The sequence below is a fragment of the Myiozetetes cayanensis genome, unplaced genomic scaffold (genome assembly GCF_022539395.1).
Source record: "Myiozetetes cayanensis isolate MyiCay16 unplaced genomic scaffold, myiCay2020 scf3, whole genome shotgun sequence".
Lineage (NCBI taxonomy): Eukaryota > Metazoa > Chordata > Aves > Passeriformes > Tyrannidae > Myiozetetes > Myiozetetes cayanensis.
In genome coordinates this window covers 16,826,765-16,844,277 of record NW_026087521.1, presented here as the reverse complement: position 1 = coordinate 16,844,277, position 17,513 = coordinate 16,826,765, and the positions used below count along the sequence as shown (strand labels likewise).

Here is a 17,513-nt window from a genome sequence, read left to right as displayed (position 1 = left end):
TGATTGCCACAATTTTTCAAAAATGAGGGATAGGGACTTAGCCACTTCTTCTGCCAGCTCCCTCAAGACCCAGGGATGAATCTCATCAGGTCCCTCTCACAGACTTGTGAACATTCAGGTGCCTTAAATGGTCTTAGACCTGATCCTTTGCTACAGTGGGCTTGGAGTCTTCATTCTCTGAGTCCCTGTATTTGGCTTTCTTGACTTGGGTGGCATGGCTGGAGCACTTCCCATTGAAGACTGAGGCACAGAAGTTGTTGAGAACCTCAGCTTTCTGTTTGTCCAAGGTAGCCAGGTCTCCCGTTGCCTTCTGGAGAAGGCCAACATTATCCCTAGCTATTGTATTGGTTGCAACATATTTATAGAAGCCCTTCCTGTTATTCTTATAATATTCTTATAATATCCCTGGCCTGCAAATGAGTGTGGTTTTGTGTCTTTTTTTTTTCTTCTCTGTTTTATTCAGATTACTTGATTTTGGTTAAGTTTTATAACACTGTAATGAAGATTTCCTTGAAAAGTCATATAAACCCTGCTGTGCAGATATTTTGCTTTTTACAACCTAGTTACAATACTTTTCTAAGCTACGGTGCCAAATTTTTATGCAATGCTTGGTTTCATGGCAGAATTTTTTGTATGAATGCAGAAATTTATATGGCAGATGTTTTGTGCATGTCTATTTTTTGTTTTGCTTTCAAAAACTGTGTTATGTCTATGCAAATTCCCTATACTCCAATAATTTTAAGAGCTGACAAATATGTTCAGTACTGTATCTTCCAACAGGAATAACACTCAAATATAGACTGCTTTGTCAGCAACATCTGCAGCACTTTGGAAGATGCTCCAAAATTTGTTTCATTTTAAAGTTCATTAATTTGACACACTTAAAATATAAATGCATTATAAAATCATGCATTTCTAGCTTTCCTTTAAATGTTTATATTGCAGAGAATGTGATTTTATCAGTTCCCTTTATTTCTTTCAAGTTTGCCATTAAAAAAGACAACCATTCTTTTATTAGTGTTTTTATAAGAGTTTTACTGCAGATCTTGAATCAAGAACAAATAAAATCTTGGCACAAAGCACAAGTAAGAGGATGTTTTGGCCTAGTTCTATTTTGATATTCCTAAATGAGAGCTAAAATATTACTTCTAGGGGATAGAATGGGAATGAATCTCTGCATTACTAAGTGTATATATTGCTCTCATTCAGATGCCAACCCATCAGAGCAGTGTGACTATTTCAGCAATGCAGGCAGAGACATTTTCACACTCCCTTGAGCAGAACACCTGCATAGTATGCTACCAGAGAACTCTTGGTTTGACCTGCTAATGCAATTTTAAACATCTGCCAGGGGTCTCATTTTTCTTACCATTTATTAAGAAGGACAAAGAGATTACTGATGAAACACAGCCATTTGAAAAAGCATTTATATTGTAATTAGAGGACCTACTATCATTATTATATAAACAAATTATTTCTTTATGTTATACAGTTGATTTCAGTGGAGTTAGTTACATCAAGAATGAGAAGAAAACAGCAGTTCACAAAGGAAAAACAAAGATGAAAGGCATGATATTTAATGTAACAAAGCCTACTGAAAATCAGATGATTCCCATATCTAAGAAGTGCAAGTATGTACTTAATGAAATAAGGCAAAAGCAATGCTGCTCTCCATATCAAATTGTTTTCTCCAATGAGAGCAAGAGGAGATGATTCACTTTAAAAACAAAGACATAAAACCTGACTATAAGGTAGGCATCAAACTTAAATGTTTGGAATCTTCCTCCCTCAAATGCATTTTGTATCACTGAACACACGGCTGTGCTATACAGGTAAATCTGATCCTCTGGATTGCCTGCAACAGCCAAGATATCCACAGCCTCTGTTCAGATTCCCTAATGGCTCCAAGTTCTTCTTTTTCCACAAATACCAACTTAATATGAAAATATTTCAAAAGTCAGTAAAAAATTCTGCAATGATCACTTGGCGAGAAACATGAAAAGATAAGGCAACCCACTTAAAATCTTAGGTTAGGTGACAAACATTCTAAACCTTCCAAACCCAATCTTTTAATTTGCACGTCTTTTAGAATTTATATTTATTAGGTATTTCTGAAGTTAGGATGAAACCAAAAATTTCATTGGCAATGCAAACTTTGAGGTGTGTATTCTGAGGGGATGGACATCTATCTTTCTAAACTAAGGCCCTTCTACTATTCTCCAGATTTAGGCAGACAAGAATATTAAGTCTGGCTAACTCACCAGGAGGAATCAGGAAAGATGTGGCTGTACCTCAAGCAAGGATGATGACCACAGGGCCATCCATAGTTCATCAGTCTAGTAGTTAGAGCAATCCCCTTGGATGCATCCAGACCTATTTATGGCAAGTGAGATTGAATCTCCAGTTCCTGTATTTCAGGAAAATGCCATGATCACCAGGAAAATATCTCAAATCAGAATATTTTTTCACTCCTCTTTCAAAAATTAAACCACTGAGCAGCAAGTCTTGAAGTCCCATGGAAAACTGACAGGACAATTTGTCCAAGCCCAGTACTTGACACTCATCAGGGAATACAGACCACTCTTTATGAAACATATATGCATTTTTATATTGACTTGGATAAAAAAACATTCTGAAGAGGTTTTATTGCCTTTTGGAGATACCTAACCTTCCTACAAAACCACTATGGACAGAAATTTCAATGTCCTGGTGGAGGTTTAGATAGGTACCCACTCCTCTGACTGGACAGTACAGCTGGGCACATTTGGGTGTGCCCAGTTGTGCATTCAATTCAAAATTTGCAATTCTTAGAAAGAAATTTCATCATATAATTTATGTCCTAGTCCAAGCCCCAGGTGTGTCAAATCTCACAGACAACTGAAAACTCTCATAATTGGCTTGTACCTGATCTTTCTCATGTTAGATCTGTGTGTCAAATATATAGAGGATGTTACAGGAGGATGTTCACTCTCCATTCAAAGCAGCGCTGCACACCTCTCAGCTGTGGCAATCCCTATACCTGAGGTAGTACCATTACTTAAGATATCACCTGACATAGACTGCTAAATGTACCTTCAGTTGTATGACTCATTTCGCATGGAAGGCAAGAATTTACCTCAGAAGTCTGTGAAATACCATCCTTCACTAAAATATATCAGTGATTAGGCATAATAAACATGACAAATCAACCTCACCCCATCTAGCTTTAAGTGTTTTTCAGATGGGTGGCAAATCACTTATAAGGGCTATCCAGGGAGAAAGGATTCAGAAGGTTACCTCTACTAAGAACTAAGTATCAGTCTTCCCATAACCCTGACAACTTTTTTTTTTCTGTTTACATATTTGACTCTGCCACACCACAGACTGTATAATTATTTTGTGGCTAGAACAATTCTATATATTGTTCTGCAAGGGAAAAATCACTGTCAAAAGAGATTCTCAGGGCATCACGGAGAAAAAGGAAAAGAGGTAGCAAGAAAAAGAACAAAAGAGAAAAGAAATTAAAAAAAAAAAGTAAATGTATTAGAGAGGCTACCTTTAAAATTCCTGCTCCAGAGAAGTACAACATTCCCCACAGTTTAGGACATGGACTTTCAAATATCTTATCCCTTTCATTCCCTGTATATGTCATATGAGGGATGTATTTAATGCAATTGTCTTTACTTCAGAGGCAACTTTCAAAATTCTTTGGTAAGTTCAAATGGGGAAGAATGGCAGTGCTGTCTGAAAAAATATAACTAGGTATCCAGCAGCAGTTGTTGATGGCACAAAAGGCATTGGAACTATGTAAAAAAGGTAGACGGAACCCATATTTTGGCCCAGAATAATTTAAACTGCTCTGTATCTCCGTATCCTTGTTATTCTGAGTTGATCTGCAGTATTGCAATCAGAAGCTGATGTGGCTGAAAGACAACCTGGGAAAAAGTGTTGCCTGTCTGGCATCCCAGACATTTCCACAAGCACTTAGGGTCTGACCAAAATAGAGGTCAGACATATACAGCCAGAGTGGGTTGGGAGAATAGGTCTGGGGCAGTTTGGATTTAGATTGGTTTAGGCTACCGTGAAGCTGCACTGTCAGTTGAAAGAAAAGGTCTTATTCTATATTCTGCTGACTGATTTTACTGTCCCACCCTTGCCTGGTTTTATTTGGATTAAGGAGCAGTCAGTTTTGTTCACTTCCAGACTCCTGTCTCTGCCACGTAATGAGATTGCTAAGGTCTAATGAGAAAGAGGAATAGCCTGAGCTTTGGGCTATCACTTTCCCACAATTCTGTAAACTGAGTTGTCTTTCTGCATACTCCAGTATACTGGATATATGCAAGTGAACATATGCAAGTGAACAAAAGGAGTAGCTGAGAACAAACCCTCATAGGCAGGAATTAACTAGATCAAAAAACTGGCAACCTCATCCTTTAGGTCTGTCACCAAGGTAAAGAAACTTATGTGCAGACATAATAATACTGAGTACTGCTATTCCAAATGGTTAGTGAAAATATAGCAGGGGAACACTGGAAAACAGAAATGTCTGTTATGTGTCTACCTTTCACAGATTTTCAATAACACTTAACAGCTTAACATCTTTTATCCTTTTGAAACCATTCTTAATAAAATAACATTAGACCTTTCTCAAGTCTGTCACTTCCTGGGCCACCTCGACCTAGATCAATACACTCCTGTTAAGTGTTATTATTCCCTGTTCACAGGTCTTCCATCAGTATCTTGTTGAAATGACAGTTTTCAATGTGACATGCCTTTCTGAATTAATTTTCAAGTATGGTTTTAAGAAATAACGTGTCAAATGTATTATAAAAATCCCTGAACTATAACCTTTTTCATTTTCTTTATTCATTGCTTGTTTTGTTCAGTCCAAGAATTCTAGCTTGCTTTGTATGATTTAACAGAAATCTTTGGGGATATTCTTAAAAATGGAAATGTTCCAAAATGGATATATATGTACAACAACTTCATCTTCTAACACTTGTGGCATGAACACTTTCATTTTGTGAAACTGATGTGCAATAATTTTAGCATTTTTAAATTCTCAATGTCAATGCAACATACCAGCTCCCAGCCTCCATAATTTTACACTATATGCCCACAAAAAACCCTATATACTCAAGTTCTCTGTTGTCTTTTCCTGCTCTCTTCCCTGTTTGCATTTTCAAATCTATTTTTCTTCCATATTTACAATGTATCCTGCAGTCCCCTTTAGTTCAACTACATGGCATAGAGCATCTATTGAATCATTTCTTACAAACAGTGTGTTGTGCTACTTACAGCACAAAATTGCACGTTATCTTCCTGTTTGTTTCCTCAGACAGACTCTCTTTCCAGTCACTTATTAAATGAAAATTGATTTTCTCATATTAATGCAAGAAATCAGAACCTTCAGACAATATCAATCTATAATGAAGCATATATGGTAGGAGTGGGCAGCACTGTATCAAATTGTCTGGTTTAGTAGATGAGGAATGAGATTTAGTTGCTTAATGCAAGTAATGAATTAATATTTTCTACATGACTGCCAGCTGTCACCCCACAAAGGCACTGGTTCTATGTCATGTATGCTCACCTTATGATAGATGTCTTCAATACCCTTAAGAATGCTTATTTCTTAGACCAGTTATGATGCTATTTCAGTATTTGGAAAGGCTTACCTAAATATAAATGGTGATTAAGGTGCTAAACAATAATACCAAAATCTATTATTAGCCTCTTCACTCTTTGATGGGCCTGCTATTTTTCCATGCAGATAACTGAATCTGTGAACTGTGTATGTCCTGATACATCCATTTTTAAAATGTAGGTTCTTGGTTTTGAGCATACTGATGAGAATCTCAGCCCCATAAACCCCCATAATTTTTACTAGTGTACTGGAAAATTTTAGAATTTGAAAGAATTTCAAATTAAACCATTTTTTTTAAGTAGGACCAACTTAACAATTTAGGCATTCCTTAAAATGCAGCTTTTAAAGTTTTGGATACACTTGAACATTTTTAGATGTTCACAATTTATTGGGTAGGTTCGCACTATGACACCATGGTCAATGAATTCACCAAGTTACATATGTGGTTTTATTTACATTTCAGAATTCTACTTTCAAAGCACAGAAAAAAAAATAAAAATCCATGATTTTTTTGCCTGGGTTTTTTACTGAAAACAGAATTTATTCCACAAAACCATGAAATAGGTTATTGGAAGCTTAATATCATTGCCTTGGGTAGAGTCAGTTTTTGTTACTTACTGAAGGTGACAATTCAAACCTCAAGACAGATCCGAATGTAGCTCATTTTACAGTGAACTAACTGGTTTTAAATATAGATTAATCCATATCATAAAGAAAAACTATAGTTCCTAAGCATTAAACAGAAACCAGTTTTTCTCACTGAATCTGAAACTGCCCTGTTGCTAAGTAAGTATTGTAAGATTGGAATAAATGCTAGAAGTAAATTCCCAATACCAAATAAGAAAAAGGAATCCTGAAAGAAGATATATCTCTAGAAATCTTCTCTATCTCAAAATTGATTTTAATATTTGTACAGGAATTGTAATATCTTTAAAACAGCCCATGCAGAAATAGGTATTCATATTTTCTGTAACTTTGTAAAGACAAATAAAACCGAGGATATTATAAGTCCCCATTATAATTGGAAAATACATGTTCTGAAAAAGAAGAAAAACTTCTATATCCCCTGTTTTCTTTGAAGGAATCATTTGAGATGGTAACAAATTACTATTTCAACATACCCTGCTATTTTACTGTACATTATTCTTGGACTAAATTGTGATCTCTTTTCAGGTAGTGTGAATCATTGAACATTAGTAAAACCAGTATTCAGTATTCAGGACAGAGGATGGCACCTAATATCTTTAAGGTGGTTCTTCAAGTATCTAACAGCTCCTTTCAACATAAAGTCTACAAAAGTCACAAAACCTTTGCTGGCATTTTGGTTTAGGACTTGAAGATCAGTTATCTGAACAAAGAAGTGCATTTTGATAAGGATGATGAAAAATAGAATGTGCAGATTTCAATACTTTGGTACGACAAAGAAGTGCACAGCTTACAAAATAGGAATAGCATGGTGCGAGGGGCTTCAGCGTCACAAGAATTTTATTTCAGTTTTTTTTGTTTTCCCAGTGCATGAAGTTCTTAAAATGTGGGGCCATGAAGACTATCCCACCACTCTGCTTGTAAGTCATCTCAAGCTACTATTTCTTTCTAACACAAGAATTAGAAACTTACCTTTTAACCTCTCTGAGACTTAAGACATTCAATTCCCATAGTAACTTGCTCGGAAATTAACGGAAAGCAATCTAGTTTTAGTACTGCAATCATGAACCATTTGTAAATTATGATACCTTTTGTAAACAATGATTACTGGAAACTGCTCAAAGCATAAAAATCTCTTGTAAGACATAGAAATAAACAACAGGTTGAATCTAGGCCTTGGGGTACAGATCTGTAGAGTGCACACTGAAGCACATGGCTATGATAAGGCAAGAATTGGCATTTTCTCTCATAATTCAAGCTAGTACTACCGAGAAGAACATCAAATTAATGAAAAAATATTAGAAGGCTCAGATAAACCACTGGACAATGACTAGGGCTGATCCTGTACATAAGCAGTTACACTAGAATGAGATGTTAATTATGAGTAATCTAGTTCTGGTAGCTCCTATGTACAGTTATAAATCCAAATATCATGACTTCTTTGATCTTAACAATATCTGCCAAAGACACTCTGCAGAAAGTGTTCATGTTCTACCCTTTCTCAACTTGATGAATATATATATATATATAAGGTAGAACACATAAATGTTTTAACATTTGAAATTAATATTTCAGGCTAGCTTCCAGTTATGTGGTGTGGTCTCGGAAAATTTTATTCAAATATCAATTTCAGAACCACACTACTGAGATCTGAGTTAGTTTTAAAGGACTTTGTGATGCATGATGCTTAGCGAAGCAGTGGTCTCAGAGCTCATGAAATGCTAACTGGTTGACAGGAGGAGTTAAGAATAGAGATGATTCTTAGTGACAATAAGAAATTAAGAGTAAGTATGTCTGAGGATGACCTGAAAGAGTTAATGACCCATTTCACCACATAAGTGTATTTGTGAGAGCCCTTTCCGCTGCTGCTAAGATCTTTCACAAGGCAGCTGCAGGTATGCCACCACAAAGAGACACACAAAAAAAGAGAAGACATAGGCACTCACAGTCGTGCATGTTCATGGACTTTAAGCAAAGATGGTCCCATAGCTTAAAAATAGTCAAAGATTCTGATTCCCCAACAGCTGGCTATGAATGATGGAAAATTCAGGATCATAATTTCCTGCTTGTTTCTAAAAGCTGTTCTTTGGATTGTGATGAGGAGATACACTAGCTTCCTGAAAAGTATCCTCTGTAATCTTGGTCTGTATCTAGTGTTCCTGTTACAGTTAGGAAAGTGAAGGAACTTAGTAGATGAACTGCTGACAAGTGGATTTATTGTATCTGTTTCAGGAACTGACCACTTCTAACAAAGGGGAAGAGGGAAACTTAATTTGGCATGGCAGGCATGCATTATTCCACTGCTCTATTTTGGCGCTGCCTGAAAGCTTATTTTGGTAGGTATTGTATCCCAGAAGGACAAAGAACTAGAACTGGCGGGATGTCAAAATACTTGGAAAACCAGCTTAATGAAACAAAATCAGCTGACCTGTGGAGATGTGAAATGCACATTTAGAAACACTCAGAGCTGGAATGCAGGTGAGGCTAAGTACAGGAATGCCAGGGTTATGTGAATACCTAACAACAACATGAATATCACCAATAAGGACATTTATAAATAGCACTGGTTTTTTTTAAAGTTACTCTGAATTTCAAAACCTCTAAAATGTTAGGTCAGGACTCCCAAATTCACTGAAGTATGGAACTAAGAATTGCTAATCTAATTTTTACTGCTGGGGAAACTGAGGCAGAGAGGTGCAGTGACTTACCCAAGGCCACAGAGGGAGTCACTGTCAGAGCCGGGATTAGAGCTCAGGAGTTTCTGGCTCCCAGTCCCAAGCTCAGACCAGTAGACCATGGCCTCAGGACATTTCCAGCTGGTCTTCAGTCTAAAAAAAAGTAAATTCTCAAGTATGTTACAAATATGTAACATATATCTGTATATATTTATCTTTTTACCTTGAATGTAATGTTATGAATGAGAACACATTGCTCATGAGTCAGTGATGAGAAGCAAACCAGTATATTTTATCTATTTTATCATACATATGTGTACGATAAAGCTTTGCAGAAAAATCTTGATTTAAATTGCAGCCAATATAAATAGGTATTGTATTTTTCAGGGTAAGGAACAAATTTCCTTTCCAACCCAGCCAGCATGTCATTTATATTAATGGTAGGGAATGCTAAGTTGCTCTGTGTGTAAGTAAACTCTATTAAGAAAGTCAGGTCCCTTGGTGAAGCCAGATCCTTAGTAAATTTTACCAGCTAAGCACTGAGCTCCATGTCAGAGTAATTACACCTTTTATCCACCGTGAGCTCTCTCTTAGCTTCTCCACATTCCTTAATTTCCCACTTCAGCTAATTTAGCAGTAAAATCACAAAGGTTAAAAAGGTTAGCTACCGAGAAACTGGCGCATGAATGTTCTGTTAAGCTCCATGCATTGAAATCACATTATGTAGACGAAGGAATTAATTAAGTAACAATTAGGTAGTGATGGATCATTGGCAACATATACACACTTTGGTGCTAAAAATTAATCTCCCCTGTAAAACCAATACATTGTGTATCTTCTCATCTATACACTAGCAAGTTTTATACTTGAAATATAGAATGGACAGGCCTTTCAGCAACATCTTTAATAAAAGGAGTATCTCCTGGCACTATTTTAAAAAATCAGATAGCTTAATTTTTGATAAATAATTGGAAGGGTAATAAGAATAGCAAAGGGAGAAGAAATTTTTAAGGCAGGAAATTTTAAAGTGACTTTAAGGACCTTTTTTATATGGAAGTACTTATATGCTGAAATAGCTAACAACTGTGTAGTATTCTCTTGCTATCTTCTTTTACAAGTTCCCATATTGTTTCCATGTATTGACAGTCAGCCTCTTAATACATAGATTGGCAGTTAGCCCAGTCAGTTCTCAATTCTAAAAGCCTCTTAGCAGATGAAAACTCTTTGGTTCATTCACACCTTGTAGAAAGAACAACAGGGCAGAAGTGACATCCAGATCCATTTAGAATATACTTTGAGTCTGATTTTCCTTGCCTTGCACCTTGTGTAGTCTTTTATGGCTGTGCAAAGAGAGCACAAAATGGATATAAAACACTGCTACCCATGTGAGGACAGAATTCTGATTTGGTTGCATTATTTCCAGAGGTGATCACAGAAAGTGCTAGGTAGTTGAAAAATCTGGCTCTGCATAGAAAGTGTAAACAATTTTGACACAAAATATAAAGTAACAGCAGCCCTTTCCAAACAATTTACAGAAACTGTGCTTTTGCTTTACAGCAATGGGTATTTTCATTTGCTGTTTGCTTGGAATTTTCATGGAAAAAATACTAAATGTTAAACTCATCTACAGAAAAGGAATCCTATTTCTTCATTTTTTTAGAAACTTATTTAACTATGAGTCCTAAAGTATATTCTCACATAAAAGGAAACTCACATCCTACATAAGATCTCTACTTATCCTACCTTTCTATGTGCTACTTTTAAACTCAGTACTTAAAAGGCTGCACTTCTACACAACCTCCTGGAATCAATGCAAAAGCTGGTACTATCACAACAGCTGGTCTCAGTTCATGAGAGTTCAGTACTATTCTAGCTTTAGTATGGGTGGCAAATTAATTGTTTCAGCATTTACCAAACAGTAATATCTCTGCTATATGGTCTACTACCACTATGATAACGCAAGACCAATTGACAAAAATATCTTTAGGATGCAAGCTATATCATCAGGAAAGGCCTGCAAACATAAAATTAACATATGTGTGTTAATAAAATGTATTAGTGAAAAATCTAAGGACATAATCTGGTTATTGTTGGAGATGTGGTCAAGAATTATTTCTACTTAATAACAATGTAAAGTAACTAATTCGATGTGTCTGGACATTTATTTCCCCATACTATCTGGTGGCTACTTTTCTTGCCCTTCCCAGCACACTTAAATACCATGCTAGGCCTGGCAACTCATGTATTTGACTGCATTAGCAGCTGTGTATCTGAGAGAATTGCTACAGTAAATAATGTTTCTTAGGGTTACGGTTAGAAAGTTTTTTCTCTTTTAATCACAGTCATGCATTTGATGGAGTCATCCTAAGACATAGTTTCCAAATCTACTACTATTGTCCAAAACTTACCCTTCAACCAAGTGGTTAAAGAACCTATTTTTAAAAAATTTCTTAGTATGTTATTAATACTGTATTATAGACTAGAATTTCTTGTGGGTTTTTGTTCTTTCTTTTTTCTCTCTCCCCCTTCTGCATTCAGTGCTTCTGTAAGTATTCTGAGTTGCTAGTCTGGTTTGACTGAAAAGTACTGTGTGTTTGTTGTGTGTCTGCATGTGTGATACCAACTGTTGAAAACTGCTTGATGTTAGATGAGGGCTTATGCTCAGAGCTGTTCTACGGTTGGCTCTTTGGCAGAATCTCTCCTCACCAATGACAATGATGTATCTGTGTGGGGAGTCTGTTTCATAATACTACACTTGCCATGGCCTTAATTTTACTGATGGGGCATGATTATGATTTCATTTACATTAATCAAATTCATGAGTCATTCCATTCATGTCAATAGCATTAAAGAGCTATACAGACAAGTAAGAGTTCAGAGTTAGGTTTCTGGTATTTAATCTGAAAGCATATCTGAATCAATTAATTAAAGACAGAAACTGAAGGATAGATCCTGTGCTTACTTTGCATTACTCAGTCATGGCATTACCATAAAACATCAAATAAAGAACTAAAATGATGGCTGGCAATGTGTCACAGTACATGGGTTTTCTGTTTACCTCAGATACAGAAAAAAAACCCTGAATTAACAAGATTTAAAACTATATTTCAAGTATGACAAAGTTACTGTATTAGATCTCCTTGTCCTTGAAAGCTGGCATAAATGTTTAAAAAGCAATTTCCTTCCTTTGTTTTTTTTATGTCTCTCTTACATAACTTGAATGGAAAGGATCTAAAGGTAAACCATGTTTAAGTAAGGTTTCAGAGACTGAGTTAAGTTTTATAGTCCCATCTATAATGAATAATATATCTGGTAAACATAGAAGAATCAAAACAGAGACAATTCATAAAATTTGTTTGTATCTCATAAAGCACGATCAAGTCTTCCTTCTTTTTAAAAAGTGAGAATTAAATTTATTTTCCAAAACACAGGCATTCTAAAACAATAACAGTTTTTATACTGCTGCCTGTCTCCTGCTCAGACAGAGAAACTGTGCGGGGGATGATGGGTCTTAATTTAGTCCTCACTGATAAGTACTTTTAAGACTAAATATTCTTGAAATTGCACTTATTTAAATTACACTCAAGTTCCCTGTAAACCTGAAAAAAGATTATAAGGAGGGGAAATAATTTCAAGAGGTTGAGCAAGCTATCAGAAAATTGCTCTATTATATCTCTTCAGATTTTTTCCATTTTTTAAGTCAAAGAATTCCTGGCATTTGAGATCATTTTCTAGAAATCTGTTTGATATATTACAGGTCATAGAAACTATTACTGTCGTATATACTTTCAGCTTCACTAAAAGCACAAGCCCCAAGACACCCAATCAGAGAACTGAGGGGTTTATCAACAAACCAGGACTAAAGGAAAACTGGAAGAAGGGATCTTTTGCTGTGTTTTCTGTAGGTCTCACTGAAAACTAGAGATCTGTGCAATTTGCTTTTCCAGTATAGTGGGAATAGCAAAAATATGTTCTCCAGAATTTCCAGTGAAAGCTTTCTTTTCGCCCTGCTAGACCATGTGCTTAGTTTTACACCCTACACTACCTCAGCATAAGAAAATTCATGTACAAGGAAGCAATAGGATACTGTCTTCAGGCTGGTGCCTTTTAAGAAAACCTTGATAGGATTTCCACTCTCAGTAACCACTGGAATTACACAATTTTCTTTGTTATTCTTTCCAATATTATCCTTTTGATAACTTTGCTGCGCATTTCAACATGCACACTTAGGCACACAAATTAATTATAAGGCAACAGGCTTTACATAACTGTGCTGAAAAATAATTAAAGCCTCACTTTTTGTTTTTCAATAAACTAAAGTGAATAAAAAATTAAAGAAGTATAGAACTGAGAAGTGACCTACCGTGGTTGTCTTTATCCGTCCTCCTGGTTGTGTACAGGTCCAGCCTGATTTATTGATTAGCAAATCACAGCCTTCTCCTTCTAAACATGGAAGCATTTCACACCACTGTTTTGTTTTGATAATTCGTGCTATGGAACAGAAAAGGAAGAAGAAAAAACAAAACCAAAAACAATTGGCAGGAGAATTCACATTTCACTTATCTCTAAACACTTTCTCATTTGAGTTGTCTATTTTCATCATCTGATAATTCAGCAATAGGTTATCATGTAGACAGCTCTAGGCAATTTACAAAATTATTTACAACACCTGCTGTGCCAACAAATTTCATTTAAAACTTAAAAGCCAGCAATAAAACAAAAGACAGCTCTATTATTAAACAAAAGAACACAGAAACTAGCTATTTGTCCTACTTCATGCTCCTTCCAATCAAGGAAACATTGCTGGAAGGGCCAACAATTGAAGCCTTACTGTCCTAAGTAATCACTATGGTAGCCTAAAAGTGACCTGCAACCAGGATCCATTGTGTTAGACTCTCCTTAAACCTGAACAGACACTCCTTATCCTGATGTGTTTATAGTGCATAGCATCTCATAGATGTGAGGCATACAGTGTAAAGAGAAAAGCTATAATAATAGTTAGAAGGGTCAACATAATGACAGCTGTCATGAAACTCTGTGATACTTGCAATGGTAGGGGTATAGTTAGGGACAGAAACTCAGGAACATAAGGTGGACAGGTGTTGAAGGAAGCAAAGGATGAGAAATCATGGAGAAGGCCACAATAAGCAGAGGGACAAGACAGGTACAAACACCCTATTACTACAAAGGAAAAGAAGTCTAGTTAGGAAGGTCCTTAATTGAAAGATGGTGTAATATGTGTTTTATGTCTCCTCTTAATGCTTGTGTCTCTGGCAAGCTGGATCTGCAAAATTTCCTCAAAATCACACACAGCAAGTAGTTCTGGAACAACAGAGCTCTAGCTGCAATAAAGTAGCTACAGGAGCAGCAAAATTAGCTAAAGTAGCAAAGGAGCGACAGGGAGAAATTTTTCATCAAGGCAGGAAGAAAAGGGGCTTTAATACTGGTAGTCTTCCTTCCAGATTATAACTCTTTTGAGTTCACCTTTGTGGTATCTGAGTTCCCTTTCATAGAATAGTAAACAATATTACTAACATCTAGTATTTTGTTATTCTTTCACTCTCCTCCAGTAGACAAAGATGTAGAGTGAGGTGTTTGGGGTACTTTTCATAAAATACTTATACAGTGATACACACACGTGCAGAGTGCTAAACAAGGTAAGGTCCCCCCAAATTAACTTTTGCTTAGACTGTAAGTCTCATAGTCCACACAATATATGTCTCTTCAGTTCCTTCAGAGATCATTTCATCAATCCTTGGCTGGACAATAAGAAAGCTTCACCACTTCAATTTGTATATAAGTGTCCTAGGACTCAAGGCCAGACCTTGTTCCACATACCTGGGACACAGACCATGCCTTCCTCTGCTTTGGTGTGTGACAACAATACCCACAACATGCCTTCAACAGTCATAAGCCTGCCAAAAAAAAGACTGTAGGAGAAATACTTAGCAAGATAAGGGTATAAGGAGCTTTTGCTGAATCAAATTAATCTGGGGTCCAAGCAGATTAAAACGCATATCTATCCTAGTGGGAGTTGCAGATTTATGCTCACCTGAATGTGTGATTCAGCCTGAATTTCTCTGTCTGGAATTACTAAGAATACAATTCCCAATGCCACTGTATCACGGCAAGAAATAGAAGTGCAATTTAAAGTCTTTTAATAGAATCCTTTCCAATATTTTGAAATGAAACAACTTGTGTCCTCAGTTCCAGTACAACTGTTCGCAAGGTCTAGCAATATAACAAACTCTGATTTCTTTCAGTGGAAGCTCAATTTGAAATTCATATTAATATTTTCATCATAAAAAACACTTCAGCTCCTAAACTTCTACATAGGAATTTGCACTGTTCATGAGGCAATATATATCTCACTGGTAGAATGACTCCCAAATAATTTTCACAACTACAGTTTTTTGAAGCAAATCCACTAAGTTTTTATAGCACATAATACACAGAAATCTGGATTGTGCTTGGGCTCCATAGGTACTGCTCTGCTGATAACTGGATCATATCAGTTTTTCAGACTAACATCTCCTCTGTAACAGATAATAGCCTCATCCTTTCTCAGCGAAGGCATGCATCCAGTTGTAGGCTCAACAGAAAAAGCTCAGTAAAACATTAACTCAAACCTCACCCATTTGCATGCATGTCTTTCACAGTTCATATATCGAATGGCTATTTCTATCAATGTTTCAACAATATGAAGGATCACTGAAAGACTGAATAGTCAGTTAAACTCAGAAATATGTACTAGATTGCCTCTACTATCTCAGCTGGGAGTTTTTTCTAGAAACATAATTTGAACTAATCCTCAAAAAAAAAAAAAAAAAAAAAAGGAAAGAAGAAGTATCTCCTCTGTGAATTACTCTCAGTGTTTACTTGCTTGCTATCTCAGAATGCAGCTACCGGTATTGTCACAAATATATATGGGGTCCTTGCTCTGGGTATTGGCTATATCTGCACAAATTTAGGAGGCACCAAGAGTATTTTACAGAACATAAAGTCTTCAACATTTCTGTGTTAAGTACATAGACCAGCTCATGCATTTAGGCCTTGAGAATCAGAACAACTTCTTTTGCAGGGAAAAGATACTCAGTTCACATGGGTTATAAGAAAAGTGGTATCAAAATGGTTTATTAATTTATTAATGAAACATAACCAGCAATAGTGTGGATCAATACCAGTAACACAAAAATGTAAACCATAGTACTAAACATGAAATGTTCATAAACACCTGAAAATTCCTGAATACACTCTCAGGAGTAATCCCAAACATGTGTAGCAGACAGCAGCACCCCTGTGCCCCCTCAGCTCCCCATCCTGCTTCCCCCTGGGGCCTCTTTCCCATTACAAGCTTTCACATTCCTTTAATTTTGCTTTCCCACCTGCCTGTCGCTTTGCTTCAGGAACCTCACCAACACACAGTTTCTCTCCCACCATGGCACAAGGGAGGCCCTGTTCCTGTCTGCAAAACTACATCTATTTTTTGCATTTTCACTTTTCAGTTTGCCCATTATATCACAGTGAAGCTAAACTGCAATGTAGGGAGGGAGCTAAGTGTACAATGATTTCTATCAGCATGGTATCAAAGAATTTTCATCAGTAATTGAAACTGAGTTACACTAGTCAAAGCAAAGGAATACGGTGTATTTCCTGAGGCAGTGTAGTTGCCTTTTTACTGTGTATATTCACCAGGGGTGAAATTCAGCCCTCTGCAGACAAGAGAGCAAAAAGCTCATCAGATTCTTCAAATCCACTCTGAGCTCCATTATAAAGAATTAAGTGGCACTTAAATGATACATAGGCTTTGTGCAGACCTTCTGCGAAGAACAGAATTTCACTACTCTGCATCTCCTAAGAAGGGCTGTGCCCCTTCATTTAAACTGAAGTTAACAGGAACTGACGGTGCTCAGCATATGGTAGAATTGCTTTCCCAGGTAATGCCATTTGAACTAGAGAACAAATAGAGTCTATCCAAGGGTTTTTCAAACAAACAGTTTTGAGGTGTTGGAGGCAAGCGGGGTTGTATCAACATAATGCCAAGCTACTCACCAGAGGGATCTTAACTGATTTGTAAGACAGAGCAATTTGCAATGGATTTCCAGTTATTAGTAAAAAAAGTCTCCATTCATGATCAGTATGGTCCAATTTAAGACTGCTCAACTGAGCAGAGTTTCAGAACACCACAAATTGCTTTCTGCTAAATACTGCAATTGGCTAAGTTTTGTCACTAAGCTTCTCACCTGTCAACATTATATACATATTTCCTATAGAAAATCAGCCTTATTTCTATACTTCCTTTTCCCAGATTCACTCTACACTCAGGGATTATCAATTGCTGCATCTCTAGTCCATCTTTTAACTGAAAATCATCAACTTTTTATGATAGTAAAAACTGAGATAAATCTTGTTCATCAGCAGTAAATGTAAAAGCTTACAGCCATCTAAAATCTGGTAGATTAAAACACTCAGATTCTTACAATTCATCATATCTTTTTTTTTGTTTAATGTTCCAGAATGAACTTGGAAATAAAAGTAAAAATGTACCTTTTTTTTTTTTTTGTAAT

The 17,513-nt window shown here is 36.3% G+C and overlaps 1 protein-coding gene across 10 annotated transcripts in view; it reads right to left on the bottom strand.

The window, feature by feature from the left end:
- Nucleotides 1-17,513, bottom strand: part of TAFA5 (TAFA chemokine like family member 5) — a 408,594-nt gene that overhangs the window by 61,127 nt on the left and 329,954 nt on the right. For 5 of the 10 annotated variants that reach the window (XR_007629986.1, XR_007629984.1, XR_007629985.1 and 2 more), the window contains 2 exons: nucleotides 13,310-13,437; nucleotides 8,980-9,099 (listed from right to left, as the gene is read on the bottom strand). Coding sequence is in view for 1 of the 10 variants with exons in the window: in XM_050324232.1 (XP_050180189.1) it covers nucleotides 13,310-13,437 (128 nt within the window). In the remaining 9 variants the exon portion in view is untranslated. Of the gene's footprint in view, nucleotides 1-8,979; nucleotides 9,100-13,309; nucleotides 13,438-17,513 lie in introns of those variants that run through there. The other 5 variants (XR_007629987.1, XR_007629988.1, XR_007629989.1 and 2 more) reach the window with 2 other exon arrangements.